This window comes from Artemia sp. Qi Xiang Cuo, chromosome 21, assembly GCF_049724085.1.
Source record: "Artemia sp. Qi Xiang Cuo chromosome 21, ASM4972408v1, whole genome shotgun sequence".
Lineage (NCBI taxonomy): Eukaryota > Metazoa > Arthropoda > Branchiopoda > Anostraca > Artemiidae > Artemia > Artemia sp. Qi Xiang Cuo.
This window is the reverse complement of record NC_142814.1, coordinates 35,414,163-35,441,557: the sequence shown is the minus strand read 5'-3', so window position 1 is coordinate 35,441,557 and position 27,395 is coordinate 35,414,163. Positions and strand designations below refer to the sequence as shown.

At 35.7% G+C, this 27,395-nt stretch overlaps 1 protein-coding gene across 4 annotated transcripts in view; it reads right to left on the bottom strand.

The window, feature by feature from the left end:
• Positions 1-6,232: 6,232 nt before the first annotated feature.
• LOC148939488 (uncharacterized) overlaps positions 6,233-27,395 on the bottom strand; it is a 35,709-nt gene continuing 14,546 nt past the window's right edge. For 3 of the 4 annotated variants that reach the window (XM_089106764.1, XM_089106766.1, XM_089106767.1), the window contains exons 2-3: positions 25,610-27,179; positions 19,054-19,273 (exon numbers count right to left, since the gene is read on the bottom strand). In XM_089106764.1, coding sequence (XP_088962890.1) covers positions 19,199-19,273; positions 25,610-27,172 — 1,638 coding nt within the window. In that variant the 5' untranslated portion in view covers positions 27,173-27,179 and the 3' untranslated portion in view covers positions 19,054-19,198. Of the gene's footprint in view, positions 6,411-19,053; positions 19,274-25,609; positions 27,180-27,395 lie in introns of those variants that run through there. The other variant, XM_089106765.1, reaches the window with a different exon arrangement.

Genomic DNA, 27,395 nt, shown 5'->3' with positions numbered 1-27,395 from the left:
CAATGGTAACCGAAGCTAAAAAAATACGCAATTTTGTCATCAATAGATATATATCAAAAGAATTGACTTGTGCTGATTCCAAATATATAAGATTTATTAAGTTTAGAGTTACCCATAAAAAGCTACGAGCCTCAGAAAATTTACCTGATTTTCGAACAAGGGGGGAAACACCCCTAAAATCAAGGAATCTTAAAATAAATCACATAATAAAATTAAGCGTATCCGAGAACCCTCTTGTACAAGTTTCAAGCTCCCACGTCCAATAATGTGGATTTGTTTTTGCCAAAAGAAAGATCATAGATGCGTGTTTATTTTTTTTTGTTTGTTCCAGGGGTGATCGCATCGAACCAATAGTCCTAGAATGTCGGGAAAGGGCTCATTCGAACGGAAATTAAAAGTTCTTGTGTCCTTTTAAATGACCAAAAAGATTAGAGGGCGACTAGTCCCCCTCCATTTTTCCTCAAAGTCGTCAAATCAAATTTTGAGAATTTTTATTTTCTTCAGCATAGTTGAAAGGCCCAATAACTATGCCTTCGGATATAAAATTACACCACACATCCCCTGGTGAAAGGTCTTTAATTCATAAAATTTGCCCATTGTTTATATATAGTATTTGTTATTGGGAAGTATGTATACATCAATAGTATATATAGTATATGTCAATAATCTTTGGATCAGATTTGAATTTTCTCATTTTGATGCTGTAAACGTAGTTGCTTTTGTAAGGTAATATTTCTGTAGTTTGTGGAATTGGTTTCACTTGGGATGTATATCTGTAGTTATACCCATTTGTAAAATATTCCTCCGAATCATATCCACCATCGTAGTTGCATGAGTTTGAAGTATTATCTAGGTCTCCGAAATTTTCGTAGTCTTTGCAGTTGTATGTTTCATACATATTCCTAAATGTTGTACTTGACATTGCTATATTGAATCTGAGTTAAAGTGCCAGTTCGCCCGCACCTTAAGTACCCTATATGACGTCATAATTGAAAAATAGTTTTTTTAAAAAACAAAATGACGTCACCTGTCACTTTGTATTGTGATGTGACAAGAGTAAAAATATGACGTCATGACAGCTTGTGAATTTTTGTCCCATGCATTCTTGTTGACATCAGATTACCATTTTTTTTATTCCTGTTTGTTTTGTAATTAGTTTTAGGGGTTTTCCTAGAGCCAATGTACAAACACCTACAAATAGATTAAAGTTATTATGAACAATGTCTGTTTCGAAATGCTAGCATCAGTTAAATTTCCAAACATTCTAAAAATAAAACTTTATATTTTGGCAGACTTAATTTTTGTATAAAAGCCGCAACTAAACACTAGAAAATAAAGTCTACGAAATATGTGATTTGGTATTGTGTGAGCAAGATAGACCGTTTTCTTTTTGTAAATTTTCGCTCTCAAAAACGCCATGATGTTTATAGATTTTATGGTCATGCAAGAACAATCGCAACAGGCCAATTTAAAATGTAGACCAATTATGCTTCAAAAAAGAAAGTATTTAAAAAAAATTGCGGTTAAAAAAATAAACTTTAAAATAAGTTAAAAAAAATTATGCTTTAAATTTTTGTTGAAAATGGCAAATTTTTCAAAAGCAACAAATTTTACAATTTACAAAATATGAACGAAAAAGAGAGAGAAAAGTTGTTAGATGAAACTTTTTCGAAATACTTTCCCTTTTTCTATATCAAAATTCTAGAATTAAATTTTGAGCCTCTTTAAGCAAGAAAATCTAATTTTTATTTCAAATTATGTATATCAACTGATAGTATTTCTGAATAAATGTTTTAATTTTTGTTTTTGTCCCTTTATCAGTAGTTTAAACCCATAATTGATAATAAAAACAAGTTTAAAATGAAACTAGCTTGTTTAAAACTTAAAGGAGTGGATTGGGATTCAAAATATTAGCAAATGCCCATTAGTAGCAGCAATGGCCTGACTAAGAAGAGGGAAGGCTGTAAGCCTTCTCATTAATTTCGTTTTTATTCCTTCTATAGTTTCGCAATTTTGTTCTTTTTAACAAAGGCCTTTTAGATGCTTATGCTTCAGATCACAAAGGAGGGGTGTCCCCTAGGGAACACAAAGCCACAGGGTCTCTGTGGTTTCAGAATCTAAGAGCAGTTCCAGAATCTAACAGCGATTTCTTTTAGCTTGGTGTTTGAAGCTCCTAGCAGAATCTAGCTCTTATTGGGTGTAATTACTTATAGTAGGGGTATGTTCATGGGCGTAGGCAGGATTAGGCAGCACATTGTCTAGGGGGTGGGCAGTCGATAGTGTGATCGAGTTTATCAACTGCTTTTTCCAAACCATCTGCTTATTCAGCCATATCTAATGTAAATTTGAAGGTCTAGGGGGGGGCAGCTGACACCCCTGCCCCCTCCCTACGCCCATGGGTATGTTATGCATACAATTGTGCAAGGTATTATTTCAGCCAAATATAATTAAATATATTTTGGATCAATAAACGCCATCTACAAATGTGAACAGTGGATAACCTTTGAAAAACGCGAAAGATATATTGCTTGGTTTTGGGCATGGCAATAAATTTTCTTAGATACATGGCACTATCTGACAGTATCGCAGTATCTATGCGGTGCATATACTAGTTTTTGGCAGTCTTTCGACTAAGGGTAACGAAATATGTTTTTGGCCCATTATTGGCCATCTCCCCTACCTTCTATTAAGTCAGTATGACTCAATAAACGCAAACAGTGGATACAAATCCATCAGAGGAATCTGTCTCACTGTCTGACAAGCTTTTGGAAAAAAAAACTACAAGGTTCCTTGTTTTATTTTGGACATGATTATATCTCTTGCTAAGAATTTATTCGATGTGCAACTTATTGGTATGTTGTGTTAGTCTTGGTATGTAGACTTTAAATTGTTTCAATGTCAGATGAGAATTTTGCTATAAACCGATAGCAAAGATTCAGTCTTATCCAGAATTTGATTTTTAGTTATTGTTTACCATTTTTTTATAGATCAGTTTAAAAAACTTTTTCCACAAAACAAGTTTTTCAAAGAATAGTAAAGAGCTAAATGAAGCAAAATGAGCGGAAATAAAGTTAAATAATCTTCCAAGAGTAAAACTACCGCAAATCAATATCAATAAATAAATGAAACCCAAAACGAACAGAAATTACAAAAATAGCCGAGTCAAACTCAAAACGAGCAACAATTAACATTATTACGGCTAATAACCCCCATGCCTTCTCAAGACCTGAACATAGTTTGTGCTTTACTGAAAAGCTCAAGTTCAATTTCTTTTAATTTTCAAACTAATTACACTCACTATAATACATTATACAACAAAAAAGAAAAATAATTAAAGGGGGTGACTACAAACTGAGTTATACTCGAAAATTGGCACCCTTAGAGGACAAAAGTAAATAATATTGTCAAATAAATGAAAAATGAATAATAATAAACAATAAAACTACACATCATAAAAAAGAAAATTATACACCACATTCAACTCACAGCCCACACTACAAATCAAATAATAACCATAATACAAATTAACACCAGTACCGACAACTATAACTTTATAATTACCAATTAGATACAGTTTTAAATTATTTTTAGAAAGCGAAATAGAAGAATGTGAACCAAATAATTTTCATAAATGTTCCAAAACTTTATTATTGAATTTTTTGGAGAAAATCTAGATCGTTCAGCATGAATTCTAGGGCAAGGCAATTTAGCTGAGCTTCTTCTTATGACTGTGCTTGTTCTGAAGAAAAGAAATTAGCGAGAAATTAATAGATTCAAGAGCCAATGGTACCTTTAATTTGTTTAAGTCTAAAAAGGACACAATGGACTGGAAGGACGAGATCAACTGGCAATATGTTCAAAAATGTATTTAGACTCTTAGTGGGGGATTTATCAGGGAGTGCCGAGAGGGAAGGAAGGAGTGCTTTTAGTGTACGATGGGCTTTATTTTGAAGACATTGAAGGGGCTTAATTCGAGATTTAAAAGTATTTAAATAAACAAAGGGACAATAATTAAATTAAGAATGAATTAAAGAATAATAAACTGACTTAAGGGCTGGGAAAGGGAGGTAAAATTTTAGATACCACAGTAACCCTACACTCCTTCCTAGCTGAAGCTTCCAAGATAAATTTTCATCAACTAGAAGACTTAGGTGCTTACAAAATTCTTTTGTAGTAATGGTAACAAGTTCTCCCTCAAAATGGACAGATATTTGAGAAAGCGACGGCAGGGCATGAGAAAGTCGAGAAAAGATGATAAAATGGGTCTTCGATGAATTTAAAACAATGCGGTTGTCAGCAAACCCCTGCAGTAGATCATTAGACCATGACAGATGTTTTCTTTGACGGATGATTCATCTGTACCTGTGACGGAATTAGCTTTGTCTCAGTAAATAGTAGAGCAAGTCCATCGCCTACGATTGCGTCCATAAGGTCATTGACGTATATTAGAAACAGAAGTGGCCCAAGAATTGAACCTTGCGGTACTCCTACCTTTCCTGAACATGGGGTTTTTACCGATCTTACTGTACTTCCATCCACAAATTGATTCCTACCAGTAAGGTAGGACCCCTACCACTACTGGATGAGTAAGAGAGCAATGCCTCTTATTCCGCAGTTGTCTAGCTTACTCAGAATAATCAGATGACAAATCGTATCAAATGCTTTCTTCCAATGCACAAATATTGCAGCTGATATTTCATGCTGATCAACTGCAGAATTTGGAAATTACAGCACAGTCAGTATAGCGTACTCGGTAGAGAATCCTAGTTTGAATCCAAAGTAATGCATGTTAAACAACTTAGACTTGGTCAGATAATTCATCACTCTGTTTTAGATACAACGCTCCATAATTTTCGAAAAACCAGAGAGGTTGGAGATAGGGTGGTAGTTCGAAGGCTGCTTGGGGTCGCTAACTTTGTGGAGGGGTATAACCCTCGCCGACTTGAAAACAGTGTGAAAGATTCCGTCCTTAAAGCAAGAATTGATGACATGGGCGATAGTGCTGACATAGAAATCCATGGTCTTCTTGATGAGGTAAGTTGACGACCCATCTGGACCTTCGGAGTGACCGTTTTTCATGGCTTGCACAATCTTCAGGAGTTCGTCATCAGAGACATGTAACAGAAACATAGAGGAGATAGATGACAAAGGTATGTATTTCTTTTAATTATCTCTGCAGAGAGTTGACCGGTCATAAGCTTTCTCTATGGTTGCTTCTCCAATGCCTGCAAATACGTCGTTGAGCATGTTGGCTACTTCCTGTTGCGTTGCTGAAAGTATTTTATCTAGCTCTATCATGGTCTCATGGAATGCGTTGGTTATTTGCTTATTTATGCATTTATTTATTAGAGCCCATGTCTTCTTTGGCGATCCTTCAGATTTATAAAACTGTTCATGACAGTGTGCCTGTTTAGATTCCCTAAGCAGGGATGTCAAAGTGTTTTTATAGCTTTTGATTTCGGTACCAAATCATCATGATTATCAATATATTACCTGTACAGCATATTTTTGTGCTCAATACTGGTAAGTAATCCTTGCGTGATCCATGGCTTTTTTGGTGTCGTATACCTACCAGAGCACCTTTTTGAAAAAGGACAGGCACAGTCAAGAGCAGACGAGAATTTCTCAACAAATAGAGCAACCATTGCATCTGAGTCCATTTCATCATAAACTGAGTTCCATTTGGTACAAGCTAATGTGGCTCTCAAGTTTCTTATAGAATTATTATCAATAGTCCTTCTTACTTTTATATTCGTATTTGATTTCCCACGGTTAATAAAAAATTCACCAAATAGGATAAAGGGATCTGAAGCATCAGTTAGGATGATGTAACTCGAATGCAGACTGAAATACGTAAATATATTATCTATAACTGAAGCAGACTGTTCACCAATACGGCTTGGTATTCTTACTGTTGGAACTAAACCTGCAGAAAAACTAGTAGTCAGTAAATCCACAGGCGGAGATCTTGAGGCTTGGGACTCCGAATTCACCAGTGCTAAGTCTATGTTAAAATCTCCCATAAATACTATTTTCTGGTTCCTAAATGTAAGCCGTTGCGTAAGATCATTCAACTTACCAATAAAACTCGAGGCGCTTGATCCCGGAGGCCGATAAAAAAGGCATAGCAGTAGCTTCTCTTAGCCAGACATAATTTCAACAAATCAGGAATTCAAACTCCTCTCTTGGTATTTTTTTTTTTTTTTTTATCAAAAATAGACTATAATATTGAAAAAATAAAAAATCCTTTTCTAATACAGATCTTAAATTCTTCTTCTTTTCTTTCTTTTATCCAGCGGTATTTGGTCCTCCTTTCTGCGTTTCTTTTATTTTCGTTTTCCTAATAATAGGTTGGTGATACTTCACGTCATGGATAGAATCAAACCGGGTATCGTTTCCTTTTCGTACTCCTGAAAGAAAAAAAAATCAATCCTTTTTCTTTCTTCGTTTTTTTTATCTAAGACTCCTTGCTTATTTGTAATCTAATTTCTCCCTATTTCTCTATTATTCCTTCACTTTAATACTTATCTGTCTTACCTTTACTCGACGTTCCATAGCTTTCCACTTTTATAAGTCCTCACATGCATAATTTTTTCGCTCCTAGTACATTCTATCTACCTCTTTCCTAAAAACCTTTTTTTTCATTCATACGATTCTCCGTCCATTAATTTACCATACAACAATTTCAAAATTCTCATTCTAGCTACCCACGGCGGCAAGGGGCTGCTCCCATTCATTAGGCCTATAACATATAACATTAAAATACAAATTTACAAGCCATATACGTTTTTGTACTTTAAAATAGGCTACATTCACTTTTCTTACAAACCTTTAAAACACTTCATTATATTTACACAAATAAAAGAAAAAATTAAAAATATAACACCATTTTTTTCTTAATACATCACATTTCAACACACTCTACTCTCGCTGGGCCTTGTGTTTATAGGTAGCTACAACAATCCTCGAAAAAATCCCCAAAAATCCAGTATTTCACAATCCATGTGAATCGTATCCCCCTAAACATATAAAATAAATCCCACTAGTTTAAAATAAATTCCAAACAATCATTAAAAATATGACCAAATCTAAAATCTATAAACTAAAATTCATAAAATCCTATGATATTTCTAGATTCCGTAAAATTTACTCTATTTTTTTTCATAAAATAAACTCCATTAATTCAAACCTAACTCTTCTAATCTAAACCCTACAATCTAAGTCTCAAATACTTCAAATCTAAACTCTATATTTTTTTTTTTTTTCTTACACCATACAAACTCCTATATTATTTCTATATTCCATAAAACTATATTAAATAATAAACCCCATACATTCTAATTATTCAATTAAATTTAAATCTTACCTAATACATAAACTTAAAAATACTGAACAAATCCAGAAGCTAACTATTATAATCTAAAAATTCTAATCAAACTCTAAAATCAAACACTTCATTAAAAGTTTGAAATATTTAACTTAAAATCTAATCTTATTCCATAAATATATATTCCATGTTTCCTTTATTTTTTATACCAAAATTAAAACTTCCTTTTTCTACTCTTCTACCTAGATCCTTACCACAAAATGAAAAAAAACAAAAATCATACAAATGTAAACCTTAAACCCTTAAGCCCTATAATTTTTTCTCAACTCTACTTTTATTATTATAATTTTTTCCTTTTTTTTTTAACAACACATCCTTGCCCACCAAGACACAAAAACTATTCCCTTCTACTTTATACCAAACACGTCCTCAATTTTCTTACACTTCATAATCCTTATCCTTTTCCATTCTGTTTCCACACGATTTATCACATCATAATCTTCCTTCTGCTTTTCTTTTCGATTCCACGTGTAATAACGAAAAGCGATACTACGTACACTATTGTCCTTGTATAGGCCTCATCATGTACTTTTAGGTATACAGATTTCTCTAAATAAACTTCCTCTTTTTTACCTGTAATAGTCGCCAATGAACTCCTCGGTTCTGCTACATGTTTTTCTTGTTTGTCCGCTCAAACATCACCTGGTATTGTGCGTCTAGTTTTTTCTTGCACGGTTTACAAAGCCCAGAACTACAACACATATTAATCTAGACTTTTGACTCCTATGTGGGTACAATATAATACATAAAGATAAACACGTGTTCTTTAACTTTTGTCGGCAGCATTCAACTTTTTAGTAGCATAAAACTTCTATCCACCTCTTCTTCACTATAACTACCATTTTCAATTATTTTTAGTGGAGGAAGCTGCTTCTTTTTTTCATAATATTCCTTAAGTTTTACTTTGTCAATTTTCCCACTTATCTCAAACGACATTCCTAATTTTTCTGTTTAGTAAATCTCTTTGAATGTTTGATTATATTTTGGAGGATATTTCTTTTCTTTTTTATGTTTCATAGCAAGCACTTATCGGTGATTCTTTTTCCCTCATCACTTGTTCCAACATTGTCCTAATGAAAATTTCTTTCACCCTACATTCTACATGTATGAACTGAGGGCCTTCATGATTTCTATATATAACCATATTGTCTGTTTTCAATTTAGGTGGAAATTTTTCATTCCATATGTACTGGTAAATTGCACTCACAATTTGTTTTAGATTTGTCTTTTTGGGTCATGAAACAAAGGAAAGATACCATAAAACTGGGCAAACATAACTATTCACATACTGGGCTCTCTGGTGAACCGTCAGACCTCTTCCATATCCTTGTATAAGGGCATTTTTGAATTTCGATATTGTATTTATCCAATTTTCACTTTCCGTTAGGCTCCTACTTCTTTGAAAAAACTTACTCAATATTTTTATTTTTTCCTTTCTCGGGAGCCCCTCACACACCTCTTCTACTTCGTCTCCCAGTGATAGCATAACACACTTATTTCTATTGAGCTGTAGCTTGAAGATGTCACAATATTCTACTATATACTGGACGGCCGCTTTGAAAACATCTTCAGTTTCTGTGTACGTTGTCAGATCATCTACAAAACTGTTCAACTTCATTGCCACATTTTCTTTATAATGCCATTTGTTTCCTTTTCTAGATATTTCAGTAACGGGTCAAAATATATTTCAAACAGTAAAAGGCTCAGCGGACATCATTGGCGCACTTCAGTTTCTGCTTCAAATTTTCCTGTAACATCACTATTCACACAAATTACCTGTACTATTTTTTCAATTATCCTATTCATCCATTTTATGAATGTCTCGTGGAAACCGTAGTAATTCATGATCCATACTAGTATTTTTTTTCTTATTCTATCAAGGGCCTTTTTAATATTATAACTCGTTATCCTGTATTTTATTTTATTTTTTTTCTTTTCGACTTCCTGCTTGTATTATTACGTGATTTATACCCTCTCTTGGTATAAATCACTGAAATCAGCGATTTCACGAACATGGAGATCCTGATTAATAAACAGCGCAAATCCAACTTTTGAACAGGTAGCCCCATTTCCAGTAACTACTCTATATCCAGATATAACAAATAAAGAACTATTACTATCACTAAGAAATGTCCCACATAGTCCTAGAATTCCAATGCGATTACTAGAAAGGAAAGTGGAGAGGAAATCAAAACTACTAAGCACTCCGCGACAATTCCAAAACGTGATTTGGGATTATTGTGACTGATTAAAAGGGGGGATTTGATCATTATTTATATAATTGCTGGGAGGAAAAGACTGGATAAAAATATCAGAATATTCATCATCAGTTGATCCCACCGACTTATGTAATTCATTTAAGCCAAGTTGATTTTTCTCAAAAACATGGAGCCGCTCAGATGTTATGTCATTGAACACTTACCATCAAATAATCGTAAAAATAAAACTTACCAAAATCAATCTGGAATGATAGGCCAATAAGCAGAAAGCGGTACCTCAGATTATTCCAAGTAAGAGAGGAGTAAGAAGGCTATCGGAAACAGATTTCAATTAAAGAGCAGCGATACAGTCATTGGGCTCACCAAACTCAGAGGCCCAACATCCGACTTTTTAGCTGCAGAAAGAAAAAACGAGCAGAACGAGAACATTTTTTTGCAAAACTAGAACTGAACAGAAAAGAAGGAATACATGAAAACAATCAAACAGAATAGCAACATACCAAAAGCACACTAAGAGAAGATAAAAAAAAAGTTCTATTTCTGCTCGTTTTTTCTTTCTGCAGCTGTCTGAGTTTTTAATAAGTTTTTGCTTAATGGAGTCGATATATTGAAAATGTCTGGAGTTGGAATCGTTTATAGCTTATAAAATCCATTTGAATGGAGCTTTAAAACAGGGCTGTGGAGTCGGAGTTTCAGTAAATCTTTGCTGAATGGGGTCAGTATATTGAAAATGTCTCTGGTCGGTTATAACTTATAACTGACTCCACAGCCCTGGGTTTAACTGAGATGAAATTAAACTTAGTGAAAAATATATCTTTTTATCTTCAATTTGGAAACATAAAATTCCTGCTACTGGTAAATACTAGGCCTCAGAGGTTTATATCTCTAAGATTTTCAAACTGCTGTATTGGCAGCAAATATTTTTTTTTTCCATACCTCTATGGAGGGAAAGTGTCCATATGCAAATATATAAAGAAACCCATATTGCTTTGGTTTCTGGGTACAGATATTGCCTTTTGGTCAGATGATCTTCCCCCTTAAGCATTCTGTGGAGGTTTCAACTTAGTACAGAAATTAATTCTTGAGACACGCTCCTTTGACTATGTACTAGCACATAATTTCTTCTGATTTAGTTTAAATTTCCCCTTAATATTGTTAATGGAGCAGTCTGGAAATAATAGTGGTGGTAGTTGTATTGGTAGCATGCAAATATTGCCTTTTTGATCATATCCCTTCTCATTCTCCGAGTTTTCCAAATTAATACACTCCGTTATTCCTGTTTTACACCCTTTTGACAATCCTTATACACATAACGTGTTTTGATTTAGTACAACACTCCCCTCAATGTTCTCTTAAAGGCTCATCTGAATGCCCTTCGTCTTCTTGCAAAGCAAATGTCAAACATGCATACCTTTCTCATTAATATATAATGTGTGTAAACAATGGACGAATTGCCTAGTTTACAGACTTTGCCCTGAGGGCTGTTGAGAGGTTGACATACCCAAAGACATAATTAATGGACCTTTCAATAAGTCTGGACAAAATAGATCTTAAAATTTTGAACAGAAATGTTTTGGGGAATGACAGGCTTAGGTTGGCTGATTGCCCTCCATTCTTTTTTTTAGGATTTTTGGACTATTGGTAACAAAATGGCTGTCTCACAATTTCAATTCAATGCGTTTTGGGAAAAGAGGATGTCAAGGAGGGGGCTAGTTGCTCCCTGTCATGTTTAACTCTTAAAAGGGAACTAGAACTATACATTTCAAATTAAATGAACCTCTTCTAAAGTTCCTACGACCACCCTTCCATAAAACTTTATATGCCCCCAGGGCATAACTTACAACCCTTGCCCTGAGGGCGGTGGGGGGGGGGGGTTGTCATCCTCAAAGACCTAATTTCCAAAACTTTCAACTACGTTGAATAAAATGGTTATCTCAAAATTTTGATTAGATGTGTTTTGGGAATTGATGTGTGTGTGTGTGCGGGGGGGGGGGGGGGGCTTGCTGCCATCCAATCCCTTTTGACGATTAAAAAAGTTCCTTTCAACTTCCAATCGAATGAGAATTTTTGAAGTTTCTACAGCAACACATAGCCATCTCAAAATTTCGATCAGATGCATGTCGGGAAAATACGAGGTGTGTGTGTGTGCAGGGGGGGGGGTATCCACCCTCGGTCACTTTGAATCTTAAAAAAGGCATTAGAAAATCTTATTACCAATCTACGAGTCCCCTCCGAAGTTTATACGACCACTCTTTCTATAGAAACCTTATATGCCCCCAGGTCATAACTTACAACCCTTGCCCTGAGGCCTGTGGGGATGTCATCCTCAAAGATATAATTTCTGGACTTTTTAACTACACTGAACAATATGGTTATCTCAAAACTTTGATTAGATGTGTTTTGGAAAATATTGGGCGTGGGAGGGGGGTTAGTTGCCCTCCAATCACTTTCGACTATTGAAATTGGCACTAGCCCCTTCAATTTCAAATCAAATGACCCTTTTTAGAAGTTTCTACAATAAGAAATAACCATCTCAAAATTTCTATCAGAGGCATTTCGGGAAAATACGAGGTGTGTCTGTGTGCGGGGGTATCTACCCTCCGATCACTCTGAAACTTAAAAAAGAGGCACGAGCACTTCTGATTTCCAATCCTACGAGCCCCCTCCTAAATTTATACGATCATCCTTGCTATATAAAGCTTATGTCCCCCCAGGGCATAAGTTACAGCCCTTGCCCTAAGGGCTGTGGGGGTGGGGGTGTCATCCTCAAATACAATATTTTCAAACCTTTCAACTACGTTGAAAAAAATGGCGATCTCAAAATTTTGATTGAATGTGTTTGGGGGAATGCTGGGCGTGGGACGAAGGTTAGTTGCCCTCCAATCACTTTCGACTATTAGAAAGGACACTAGCTGTTTCAATTCCCAATTGAATGATCCCTTTTCGAAGTTTCTACGACAAATCTTTCGATACGAAGTGCCCTGGTCTAACAAAAAAAAAAAAAAAAAAAAAAAACATTGGGCCCACAGCGCTCTTTACTTAGGCTGCGCTTTTGCGCTGCCTATGAAACACAACATACCTGTCCTTTGGAAAATAAATGAGGTGATAGGAGAGAGCCTCAAGAGATCACCAATCGACGCTAAATTTTAATCGTACAAATTGGAAACCGGTTTGTGACTTGGGAGTTAGGGGGGTCAGTAAAAATCCAAGTTGATGTGCACTTTCAAAGCCGAATTCTTTCTGTTTTAATTTCCTATCTTGAAGTTCTGTTTAACAACAGATTTAACAAAAAAAACAAGTTTTTTTCGATTGAAAGTAAGAAACAACATTAAAATTCAAAACGAACAGAAATTATTCCGTATATAAAGAGATTGCCTCCTCAACATTTTGCTCTTCAAGCTAAAGTTTTTAGCACTTTTAAAAAAAACTGCCTGTTCTAATTAAACAGCCCTTGTGTTTCAGGAGTCGTTCTTAAAAAATGGATTAACAGTCAAACTTTAGCATAAAGAGCAAGGTATTGAGGAGGGGATCAACTCCTTCATAAACAGAATAATTTCTGTCAGTTTTGAGTTTTAATGTTGCTCACTATTTTCAGTTGAAAAGCATGTTTTTTTTTGAAATTTAGTTTCTGATGGTTTTTCCAATAATACGGATAAATCTGGCTCACCCTCCATAAAAAATTTCCTCCCCTCATAGGAAACTCCTCCGTGGAAAGATCCTCCCACGTAAAATTCCCTCCGGAGAATTTCATCCTAGCAAAAGATCCTCCCCTCCTTTGAAAACTTTCTTATGGACGACTCATGACGAACAAATAAAAGTTCAAATGCAATATGCAGGCCAACTTAAATTTAGGCAGTATTAAAGAAGAAAAAATTACAACTCAAGATTTTGAATGAACTCTCCTAGACAAAACTAGTGAATGAACCAGGAACTATTTGTGATCTGAAATTAATTATTTTGTTCTGTATAAATTCGTTTGCTTTTATTGTAATGCTTTAGTTTGTTTGCTGATGACGACCACTGGTGTATGTGGTCGAAATATCAACATTTTTTTTTTGAATATGTTTTCACTGTCTAATAAAGTGCTTATACCCATTTGAACTTTTATTTGTTCATAAATTAGACCTATCCCCAGGGGCAATGGAGGCCATGTTATTGCCAAAGGTATAGATTTTGGACCTTTCAACTATTCTAAACAAAATGGCAATCTCAACGTTTTGATCGGACGATATTGGGAAAAAACGAAGTGGGAGGGGGGGTAGTTGTGAATGAGCCCTCTCCCAATGTTATAGGACCATTGATTCGATACGATCACCTCTGAAGAAAAGACGCATCAGTGATCTTTCTTCTGGCAAAAAATACAAAACTCCACTTATTGGTCGATAGGAGCTGTAACCACTGCAGTTAAGTTCTCTGATGGGTTGAATCTGATGGTGTGATTTTCATTAAGATTCTTTGATTTTTAGGGGGTTTTTCCTCTTTTTCCAAAAATTAATTAAAAAACTTTTCCACAAAATAAGTTTCTCAAAGAAAAGTAAAGAACTCCATTAAACAAAAAATGAGCAAAAGTAAAATCAAATAATCTACCAAGCGTGAAACTACCGCAAATCACCATCGATATATAAATGAATCCGAAAACAAACAGAAATTACAATAAAAAACACAGTCAAACTCAAAACGCTCAGAAATTAACATAAGTTGGGCTCAAAACCCCTATGCCTTCCCAAGGCCAGAACATAATTTGCACTTTACTGAAAAAAATATAAATGTTCTTACTTTTCGAACTTTAATAAATACAATAATATTCACATTTTCATTACTAAATATCAGTATAAGTATATTAAACTGACAATGCACATTCATTGTATTTTTTCAGTGAATTGCAAATTTTGTTCTGGCCTTGGGAAGGCATAGGTGGTTTCGCGCCCAACTTATGCTAATTTCTGCTCGTCCCTAAAACCCCCCAATCCCCCGGGATGCGACCTTAGTGCAAGTATTTTGTTCGAAACACCCGTTAAACCGTCCTCCGTGCAAGAAATGAAATAATGAAGAAAAACACTGATAAAAGTCCTCGGACGAAATAAAAGTAAGACAAACTTGAAAAACAAACATTAAAATAAAAGAGGTCCTTTCTAAGCAACGGTGAAGGGGTGACTCGTTGTTTTTTTTGTCCCGAGGACTTTCATCAGTTTGTTCTCCTCATTATTTTGCTTTTTTGAGTACTGAGGACGGTTGAGCGGGGGTCTCGACCAAAATATTTGCACACTATTCCTCTTTGTACCACTGGCTTGAATTATCCTCATTTTTTCTTCGTTATATTTTTTTGTCATTCTGTCATGCTTAACTTTTACTGCGGCATCTGGCAACTTGATTGAGAAGTAGAATTCCAACACAGGAATTCCGTAGCCACTAATAAACTGTCAGATGTCTCCCAGGAATGGCAGCTGAGAATTTTATATCTTCTTTCATTGCCTTTGGCTCATCAGTTACGTTCTGTTTAGTGCTTTCACTATCCCTGGATTTTCGGGGATTTCCCCCTTAATCTAAAAAAACGGAACGGCAAAAACTCTTGGGCCTAGAAGCGTCATCTGGCCCTAGAAACCTGGACGACCGTTAAATCCAGCCCAGGGCATAGAACAGATTGCGTTTAACAAAATATGAACATTGTGCCCCTGTTTCCACTTACCTCCATAGATTCAAGATAAAAAAAACTTTTATGTCTACTTCGAGTTCACTCACTTTCGACTATTAAAAAGGGCAATTTCAATTTCCAAACATATGATCCTTTTTTGAATTTTCTACAACAACTTTCTATATAAACCTTAGGCCTATATGCCCCCAGGGCATAACTTACAACCCTTGCACTGAGGTTTCTGAGGGGGTTATCATCCTAAAAGACCTAATTTCCAGAACTTCCGACTAGGTTGAACAAAATTGCTATCTCAAAATTTTGATTTAACGTGTTTGGGGAAATGGTGGGCGTGAGAGGGGGGGGGGGTTGGTTGCCCTTCAATCACTTTCGACTATTAAAAGGGCCCTAGCCCTTTCAATTTCCAATCGAATGAGCCCTTTTTGATGTTTTTACAACGTCACTTTCTATAAAGACCTTACATGCCCCCATGGCATAACTTACAACCCTTGCCCTGAGGGTTGAGGGGGGGGGGGGGAGGTTGTCAACCTTAAAGACCTAATTTCCAAAACTTTCAACTACGTTGAATAAAATGGCTATCTAAAAATTTTGATTGGATGTGTTTGGGGAAAAGGTGAGCGTGAGAGGGGGGTTAGTCACCCTGAAATCACTTTTGACTATGAAAAAGGCCATTAGCCCTATGAGTTTCCAATCGAATGAGTCATCCTTCTAGTTTCTATGACAAAGACTTAAATAAAAACTTATATACCCCAGTGCATAATTTATAACCCTTGGCCTGAAGACTTTGGGGGGAATTTCCTACTCAACAGTTATAATTTCCTGAACTTTAAACTGCGTGGTACAAAATAGATTTTTAAAAATTTTGATTGGATGTGATTGGAGAAATGGTGGGCGTGGAAGGGGTGTTAGTTGCCTTCCAGTCACTTTAGACTATTAAAAAGGGCACTAGCAATTCAATTTCCAATCGAATGAGCCCTTTTTGAAGTTTCTACGACAACGTGTTAATTAAAACCTTATATGCCCCCAGGGCATAACTTACAACCCTTGCCCTGAGGGCTGTGGGGGAGTGTCCTCCTCAAAAACATAATTTCTACATGGAAATAAACTACGCTGAACAAAATGGCTATCTAAAAATTGTGATTGGATGTGTTTAGGGAAAAGGTGGGCGTGAGAGGGGGATTAGTTGCCCTCAAATTCCTTTCAACTATTAAAAAGGGCACCAGACCTTGTAATTTCCAATCGAATGAACCCTTTTTCAAGTTTCTAGGACAAAGATTTCAATAAAAACTTATATACCCCAGGGCATAACTTATAACCCTTGCCCTGAAGACTGTGGGGAGTGTACCGCTCAAAGGTATAATTCCCTGAACTTTAAACTGCGTGGAACAAATGGCCTACTCAAAATTTTGATTGGATGTGTTTAGGGAAAACGTGGGCGTGAGAGGGGGGTTAGTTACCGTCCAATCACTTTCAACTATTAAAAAGGGCACTAGCCCTTTGAATTTCCAATCGAAAAAGCCTTTTTTGAAGTTTCTACGACAACGGCTTCTATAAAAACCTTATATGCCCCTATAAAAACCTTAATGGTGGGCGTGGAAGGGGTGTTAGTTGCCTTCCAATCACTTTCGACTATTAAAAAGGGCACTAGCCATTTCAATGTCCAATCGAATGAGCCCTTTTTGAAGTTTCTACGACAACGCGTTCAATAAAAACCTTTTATGCCCCCAGGGCATAACTTACAACCCTTGCCCTGAGGGCTGTGGGGGAGTGTCCTCCTCAAAAACATAATTTCTATCTGGAAATCAACTACGCTGAACAAAATGGCTATCTCAGAATTTTGATTGGATGTGTTTCGGGAAATGGGGGGGGGCGTGGAAGGGGTGTTAGTCTTCTTCTAATTACTTTCGACTATTAAAAAGGGCACAAGCCACTCCAATTTCCAATTGTATGAGCCCTTTTCGAAGTTTATACGACAACTTCTTCGGTACGAAGTGTCATGCTCTAAAGGAAAAAATGAATAAATAATACATTGTACCAACATCGTTCTTATATGCCCCAAGGGAAAAGCTTCCAACTCTTGCCCTGAGGGCTGTGGGGGAGTGTATTCTTCAAAAACATTATTTATATCTGAAAGTCAATTAAACTGAACAAAATGGCTATCTCAAAATTTTTATTGGATGTATTTGGGGGAATGACGGGTGTGGGGGAGGGGGGGGGGCTAGTTGCCCTCCAATCACTTTTGACTATGAAAAAGGGGACTAGCCACTCCAATTTCCAATCGATCGAGCCCTTTTCGAAGTTTCTACGACAACCCCTTCGATACGAAGTGCCCTGGTATGGAAAAAAAAACAATACATTGTGCCAACATTGTTGTTTACTGCTGCCTATGAGCAGCGCGATTGCGCTGCCTATGATCAGGCAAATTTTCACAGGACCGTAGCCTTTGATGGACACTAAGCTTAATGAATTATATGTTGGAATTACTTCATGATTCACTTATAAATTTGGAATCGGTATAATAAACCGATTTTTTTGATATAACTATTGATTTCAAATTAAGTTTTTTAAGTTTCAGTTACTATTGAGCAGCGTCACTCCTTAACTACAGTTCGTTCCCACGAACTGTTTGAACACAATGAATAATATTGATTAGTCACCAACGTCGACATTTTTTCCCAGAAGATGTGTCTTTAAAATCGTTCAGGGATCGTTTTATTTCTTTAAGATCCTTTCTTTTAGTCAATAATTGAGTCTAAAAAGATGAATTGCATATATAAGCATAGATCAGATAACCCATGTCCATGTTTTGTTGTGATCACTTTTGTTAAATAATGTTTGAGTTATCTTAACGCGTTGAAAACGCATACAAAAAAGTTTTAGCTTTTCCATTTTAGTTTATCTAGGATAGCAATTTATCTGCCTCTATCCATAGCATTCGGCTTAATTTTCAGCTGCTTGTTTTATAGTTTAATGAAAGAATCTTCTCATTTTAATCAAATAATAAACCGAAACCATTAAATGGTTTTAATTTAACGTCCTAGCACAATCCTGTGATATTTTGAGTGTTGATGCTGCTTGCGCCAAAGCTTCATTTGCGTGATTTTCAAATTTACGTGGTTTCATCCAAAGCCCAAGATTTAACAGAGGATCTCACGTATATGACCGGTTCATTCACTCGAACGCAGCATTATCACGGGCAGTACAATAGTACTGCTTTTAGTGATTTTTGATCTAAGCAATACTTTTTGGATACTTTTTGTGAAAGTAGTTCTTTTTTAAATACCATTTTCCTGCCGGTATTTATTTTTTTCCAAAAATGGTTCTTTTTTTAATATTTTTTTTTTTTTTTAAGTCAACTTTAAGCTATTTTTTCGTTGACGTTTTGCTTCATTTTGCATCCGCTATTAAGGAGTTTCAAAATTGTATAGTCTACTTTACAATCTCAGATCTGGCAGGAATTTTGACTGTATTTCTTAACGTAATGTTGTGAACTAGGTAAAAATTTCAAACAAATGATTTTAATAACATATCTTGAGGTCTGACCACAGTAAGATACCATAGTATAAAATTTACTTATCCTAAGTTACCCTGAGTCAGAAACCCGAACTATAAGGGAAGGCATCAAGATAAATCCTATAACAAATCATCTAGCTCTCGGACAGCGGTTATATAACATCAAAACCGTTGATAGAAATCGGAATCTAACAAAACCCTGTTAAAATAATATTGATTAGCATTTGGGTCACTTTCTTCAGCCTGAGCTGACCTGAAAAAAATTCCTAGATTTTACAGTGCGTCTCTGTAAAAGGAGATATTTAGTATTAGGATTTATTTCCACGCTTAATAACTTTTAAAACATTTTATAGATTCTTTTAAAATGCACATATATACAAACCTAAAATACACGCACAAACATCAACTTCAAATTTCAAATAATTCATTTTATGACTTTTTCCTACTTCTCATCTTTGATAACTGACTTACCAGCATCATGACTTTGGGTGAAGATAGTAAGGACTAGAAAAATAAAAGGTCAAAATTAATGCACAAAAAAAGCTAAGAGAATGCCTTGAATTTAAGTCAAAATGGATATGAAAGCAAAGAACCCTAGTGAAATAGAAAAGGATAAACTTGAATGTAAGTTACAAAATATTAAAAACTTCGAGACCTTCTAATAGCTTCAAATAGGCCAACTAATAATTTTACAACGCGAAGATAATACTTATCTCCAAAGTTGCTTTAGATTTAACGAAACTGAATTAACTAACTAGTCTACTTTTTTCACTTTTAGTGTTTTGTTTGCCAGAAAATGAACTGAGAAAATCACCGGGCTTTTGCAAATTGGACAGAAAGTTTGGCAGAAATTTCGAAGTTGCTATAACGTGAGCGGTACAAGAAATTAGGAACAGACCACCAGGTTCAGGAAGGTGAGACCTGAAACAGTCGAAACAATGAAGTAGACTAGCAAAAAATCAACCATTTTGTGAAAATGTTACACCTCTTGTTTCCTTTTACAAGAAAAAATGTAAACTCCGCCATTAAAATTAAAAAAGTGAGTTAATAAACATCACTCAATCTGGGAAACCCTAAATGAATCATCAAATTTTGCAAGAGGCAAGTCTTTTACTATGGAGTGTTTCACCCGAGGGTGCTACTACGCAAAATATTGAATCCCCATCTCTGAAGTCAAATCATGAGCTGTCGAGTTCGAATTTATTGCCAGAAATTCTTTAACAAAGGATTCTTAATAGTAGTTTCTAAGTCAACTTTTTAGTGAAAATATTAAGAATCCATTCGTCAAAAAAAAAAAAAAAACCCTTTAAAGTTAACTAAGAACTACACAATACGGTAAAATCTACTTATTTGTTAACTAGTAAAGTAAATCGAACAAGGCTCTTATCGCGTAAGTTCGGAGTAATGTGAACCAGCCAGACACCTATGCTGAATAGTATATCGTTAATCCTTCCCCTCTATTTCCAATATTTTTGCTGCTCAAACGAATTTGCCCCACCCCCAAAAAAAATTCATGGGCACGCCTGGGCGGAGCAAATAAAAACTGGTAATCACTATTTAAACTGCTTACACTCGAAACAAGTGTCTGGGATTTAAACTAACATTGTTCCCATAGGTTAGGTCACTTAAATGGCGATTACCTTCCAGAAACTAGAGATGATGACCTTCGTGTTTTTGACAAGAAAAATACGAAAGCAAGACCACACTTAGGATGGAACAATGAAAATTCCAAACTCAAGTTAGCTTTGTGAGTCTGCGAGATCAAGGTGCTTGTTGGCATAGAACATTTTTAAAAGCTAAAGTGTACTTAAGGGACATCAAATGACAGGGAAATAGATAGAAAACTAAATATTCCAGTGTAATATTTTAGAAGAAAATGGGATATGCGAATAAAGAGCATATGATATTAGTTTAAGCTTAAGCAGCTAATTATCCTTTTCTAATCCATCTGAGGCTTTAACCTCAAGTGAAATAGGTTTTGTTGTTTATTAGCACTAGATTATTTCAAAAATGGTTTCCAAAAGATTCTACAGTATTCTATCCTTTCCTTCAAGTATTTTTTTTCCCTGAGATTATAAAATTGGAAATAGTATTCTACTTCTACATGAGTATTTCTTTTAGTGCTGCAATTTGCTCTTTGCTATCCACCTGGCCCGCGATGGATTGTAAAAAAGCACAATCTTTATCAGTCATCCTTCATCTGTGAAACATGCCATTATAGCCGTAGAAAGTGGGATTGAACCACATTTTTCGTACTGCTTGTTCTTTGATACGGTCAGTCACACGGTTAATCTTAAGTTTAAACTGAAACATTAAGTTTAAATTATTTAAACAAATACAAGGTAGAATTTATAGTTTCAAATAGCCTCATGGCATTTAGATTGAGTTACTCGAAGTTCGAGACGTAAGATCAGAGTGTAGTGGTATCTTAACCTGAAAAATTTATATCTAGGTTCAAGGAATGGGCTTTTATCCTAGGTCTGTATTTTTTTACATTTCATAGGACAATGGCATTTGTACTAAATTTTTACAATTTTCTTAGAAGATAAATAGGAAATGCTGCTCATTAAACTAAAATTAAAACGTACGGGAAACTGCTAAAAGATCTTTGGTCCTATATCATGGGTTTAATAGATATTGGAAAAATCAATGAGTCATTCCGTCAATTAAAGCGAGTTTCTTTATATATTTGCATATGGACACTTTCCCTCCATAGAGGTATGAAAAAAAAATATTTGCTGCCAATACAGCAGTTTGAAAATCTTCGAGATATAAACCTCTGAGGCTTAGTATTTACTAATAGCATGAATTTTATGTTTCCACATTGAAGATAAAAAGATATATTTTTCACGAAGTTTACTTTCATCTCAGTTAAACCCAGGGCCACAGTTCATATAATTATCCAGTATGATCATTCCCTATCTCACCCATTATAAAAACCCGGACCGGGGTGCGAGTGCTCCAGAGAACGTAGAAACATAAGCGGCATCAGATCTTTTCACGGGTAGACAAGTCAGACGCGAAACAATAGGAAACAAGTGGAAACCCGCTATTAAGAATAATGCACTTTACGCGAAACAATCGGAAACAAGTGGAAACCCGCTATTAATAACTGCACGAAGATGTGGGAGGAACTTTTTGTTCGCACCGAGAACGAAGACCAGAAATGATCTGCGATAAGCTTACTGGATAATTATATGAACTGTGCCCAGGGCTGTGGAGTCGGTTATAAGTTATAACCGACCACAGACATTTTCAATAAACTGACCCCATTCCCCCAAAAATTATTGAAACTCTGATTCCACAGCCCTGTTTTAAAGCTCCATTCAAATAGATTTTATAAGCAATAAACGATTCCAACTCCAGAAATTTTGAATATACCCACTCCATTTAGCAAAAACTTATTAAAACCCAGACTCCGACTGCACAGCCCAGGTTAAAACTACCTTAGCCCTTCACTTCAATAAGGGTACCAGGCGTGGGCCCTTAACCTAAACGTTAGGGGTCTAGAAGAGCGTTAGCTATACCAATAAGAGGCATTACAATATGAATTAAGAAGCCATGAAATAGAGGCTATGTATTAAATTATTGAGGATCCATAAGGTGAAGATACTGCAATGATAGTAAGATATTGCATTGAGATGCCACTTAATGAGAGGAAAGAAGTCGGTCGAGACAAATTCCGGTTAAAGAGAGGAATGCCGCCTCGACAAAGAATAGAAGAGAATTAGAAGGGATGGACAAACCATTTTGAAAGAGCGTCAAGCAGTTACGATTTTGTAGAAAACCTTATCTACAAAGATGTAGTTTGTGTAAAAAATTAAAAGTAGTTTTAATTTTAAAATTTAAAATTAAAAGTAGTTTTAATTAAAAAAATTAAAAGTAGTTTAATTTAAAAAGATGTAGTTTTTGTAAAAAATCAAAAGTAGTTTTAATTTTAAAATGAAAAGTAGTTTAATTTAAAAAGATGTAGTTTTTGTAAAAAATTAAAATTAGTTTTGAATATTGTGTTTAGTTAATTACAAAAACCAATAGATATAGCAATTTCTTATGAAATGGGCTCTTAAAAACCTCTCTATGATGTTGTATTGCCCCGCTAGCAGTAAAAAAGGACACATCAGTGCTAAGTGATTTCCTTGTTGTTTAAGCCAGGAGGCGGCAAGTCTCTTGCCTGCGGTTTCCGGCAAACGCAATTTCAATAGTACATTTTCTGTTTCGGTCTGACGCTATTTTTGAGGGTTTTAGGACTTTTTGAAATTTCAATTAGTTTACTTTCAAAACGGCATTTTCCTATTTGACTAATTGAGGTAACAGTTACCATGCCTGAATCAGCTAGAAATGGCGATTTTTATGACAAGCCAGTTCGTCTTAAAAGGCGTTTTGTTAATTTTTAAGTACTATATACCGTGGTTTGTTCTTAATTAGTTGCAGCTGTCGCTAGAATATGATTGTACGAGAAAAGAATAGGCAATTTTGAAGGGATGGAGGATTCGAATACTAAGAAGGAGCTAGAAAAATTATTAAAAATAAACAGACCGCTGGTCCTAATAGCCTGGTAGATACGATACTGAAATTCGGTTAAAACGAAGTTAGATATAAGAAACTAAGAATCAAGAATACGATTTTAAACAGAGGAACTACCTAGTGATTTTAGGGAAAATTACTGAGACCAAGAAAGATTGAATCGAATAGTTATTCATTAGGATGCTCTCAAATAACTAATGCGTGAATAATGCAGACATCCTGTCCTTCGGCAATGCAGACATCCTGTAGTTTACTAGACTGTGAACATGCATTTGTTTCAGCACATGCACATACTTTCGAGAAGGTATTACCCCCAGATTTTATACCAGATAAGCAGGCTGAAGTATTGAAGTGACAAGTTGTTTTGGTGTGAAGTCAAGAGTTAAGGAGGACTATGTCTAATATTAGACTGCATGAATCAACTTAATGGATTCCATAAAAGGAAATACAGTTCTGGCTACCGAGGACAAAATTGTTATATGGGAAAACTGATGATATACAAACGATTTGAATGTCCATGGTCAAAGTGTTGGTAAAATAAATGAATTCTGAGAGTTTCCAGAGTCAAGGGCACAAGAACAAGTTTTGAACATTGAGTTAAGAGGAGCAAGTAACCTAACGCAAGAACAAGAGCAGGTGACCTGGTAGCGCTGGATGACAATAGAATATATCGAAGTGGTAGTTTCACTGGTAAAGGTAGTAAATCAGTAAGGAAGATGAATACAATGCAGGTGCAAAAAGTAAAATATTCAAGGTGCATGATGTTTTTTCGCATTTGAAAAAGTTAGAAAGAATGGGAATAAAAGTTTCAAAATAAGGCTAAGACAAAAAAAGACATGGTATAGGAAGTTGCTCGGGATTCCATTGAAACATAAGTGGTTTGGTTCAAAAATAAAGGAATGTGTGCTAAACACTCTTCAGAAGCAGTGTCTAAGATGCTCACGGATGGATATAATACAAGGTGCACAGAAAATGCGGTTTGGTCCCACTCTCGGAGTCTATAATGAAAGAAAGATTTACAGGGTCGGATCGAAAATTTTATTTGACTGCAGTCCAACCAGGGCGAAGCAAAAAGTCCTCTGATGGGCTGGGAAGAGTTTACAATTGGGAAGAGTTAAAAAGGAATTGGGAATTTTAGAAGAGAGATCAAAGACTAAAGCTTTGAAAAGAGTAGAATGAAGGAGTTGCTGCATCTATGATCACCTAAGGAGATTAGGGCTGCAAGTGTTGAAATATTGATATTTTTTGGCCAATAGAATATCCTGAAAGCATTGTTGTCAGACTTTTACTGAATGGACATGAAATGCTAAGCTGAGAAACGAGTCCAATGAGAACATTTACGCAGTCACATCTGAAAATTCATCCCTAAACTACTTAAAAAATTTGGAAATAAAACTTCACGTTGGCTTTGCTTTCTAAAATAAAAAAATAATACAGAAATAAAATATGTTAAACCATTTTTGAAACTTTTTCTTGTTTGTGCCTTTTTCTGTTTTCGTATTTATGTTAGAAGTTTTTTTTAAACAATTTATTATTTGGACATTGGTCGTTAAGCGTGATCTAAGTCGGATCGTTTATTGGTGATCAAATAACTAAAACCTTACTTTCCTTACTTTGGTTCTCATACTTGGGCTCTTTGTCTCACGCCAAAGCGCAAAACACTTTGAAATGTCAGTTTTAACGGTACTAGCCGATAATCTACAAAGAATTTGAGCTTTATGAAGACTATGATGATAACCTCATCACGTTTTTACTTCTCAGACATAGCGAGTAGAAAGTTAGATGATGACTGAAGAATAGCTAAGAACCAAATATTTGGCTTCTGATGAGTTAAGGCTTTGTTTTGATTTTTGTTTTCTATCAGAAAAGAGAGGCCTTGGCAAAAAGAAAAAAGAAGGAAAGCCGATAATTCAGAGTAAATTTAATGGATATGCCAAGTTTTGTTACAATTCTCATAAAAATTGGCATATCTTTCAAAAAATATAAATTTTTCAAATATTCAACATTTGCAGAAGAACATAACCAGCTATATTTCGTGGCTCATATGCAATAAACAACAGTGATATTGAAGATCAGGGAATTGCAAATGTAACATGGTACTGGCCAGGTTTAAGAAAAAAGGAAGAAATGGATGACTCGAGACTATACATATTGTTAATATATTTCTTTAATTCATTAATATGTTTTTTTTTGTGCCAAAAAACTGTTACCCTGGTAACAGGTTATTCATACTGCCCATAGAAAATTTAGAATATTTCCCATGCACAAACAAAAATTGCTTTCAGAACAGTAGATAAAGTAAAGAGAAAACATTACCAGTTTTTTCTTGTTGAGTATTAAATCGAGAATGTTCTTGCTTATCTCAAATTTCCCAGCCCTGATCATTGTAGTAGGTACAAATTTCATTTGGGGAACTGGTGAAGAGAGGCCGTCGTCTTCATTGCCAGATGCATGAGAGTCAGATTTCTTTTTGCCTCTTTTCTTTTGAGGCGACCCTTGATTAGACCCTGGATCCACCTGTATCATTTTCTTAGGCCTTCCTCTTTTTGGTCTTGGTGTGTCGACCTTGGAATGCTCATTAACTATTTTCTCTTGAAAATGTGTAGTACTTGATGTTTGACTTGGTGATTGAAATACTTCACTCCTAGATATTACTTGATTTGACTGTTCCACATGAGTAGGAGGAAGGTACTGTGAACTCCAAAGGTGGTTGCTTGATTGCAAGGTACTGATCTGAGTGAAATATCGTTCCGAATCATTGTGCCAATTTTCCTCAGCACATTTTGTAGGGGTGGCATGATGGTGTAGAACTTTTGATGGTGGTGCAAAATCAGGAAGCATTTGAACTGGTTGCAAATCATCACTTTCCTGATTAAGTTGTGACTCCGCCCATTGGATGGTTTGATCCGTAGTGCGGAGTATTCGTAAAGAGACTGGACTTGAGGGAAGAGGCACTGATAAAGGTGCGGGGGAATCCAGCTTCATCGATTCATGACGATCTGATGTAGATGAACTAGTAGAGCTTGGTGAAGGATTGGGACCATTATAACCATACCGTGCTTTCTTAGGAGGTAGTCTTACTCCATAGGGAAATTTTGGTGATGGAACATTTGATTCATTGGTTGGATTTACTGGGCTTGGGGTCCAATTTTCAGAAAAACTATTTTTCCTTAAATCACGGGGCTGATCATCTGGATCTGAAAAATCAAGTTCGCGCTTCGGAGACACTTTAAGTTTAAGAGGGACAGTTTGTTCCTCCAGTTCTGTTCCATGTTTACTTGCAGCACCATAGTAATAAGTTTCTGCAATTGAACCTGGTGAAAATGAACCGGGACTAAAACCCCCACTAGGAGAAAAAGGACTTGCAACAGAAAACCCACCAGGCGAAAAGGCCCTTGGTGAAAAAGCGCTTGGTGGGCGTTCTTTAGGTGATGGAAACAAGAAGTCATTAGACTTTTTAGGAAGTTCACTGCCTATATGTCGAGAAGACTGCATAACCGACGCTGCTCTGCTAATAATCCCATATTTTAGTATACTACTTGGTTCATCTATATCACCAGCAAAGGATCTTGGGCTTACTGACGGCATGACACCAGCAGAATGATGTAATGGCGGCGGGGTAGTCAAATTTGGGCTTAAAAAACTGTTTCTTTGAGAATCCTGGTGAAACCTGTCAATACTTGGCCATGACTGACTTCGTTCAAAGTCAGAAGTCGGGGGATGGAGCAGGTGAAGAGGAGCCAAAGGTGGCATAGGTGAATGTCTGGGAGGGAAAACGCGAGTAATAGTGATTTGACTTCCTGGGCTTGGCAAATCAGGAGCTTGAGATGAACGACTGAGCAGAAAGTTATTCTGGTTCCCTGACAAGAACTTGTCCATAATGCACCTGGAAGAGACAAAAAATTCAAAAGAAGAAGAAAACTACCCAACAGAGCTAGAAATAAGATTTCTTTTACTCAACTGAAAAACAAAATACAACCAGATTCTTTCGACCTAGCCTGTTCTAGCGTTTTCTTTCCTTTTTTTCACAAGAAGATTCAGAGCATCATCGTTTGCTGGAGCACATGCAGGAAGGCTCTACAGTTATAATATGTTTTATGCA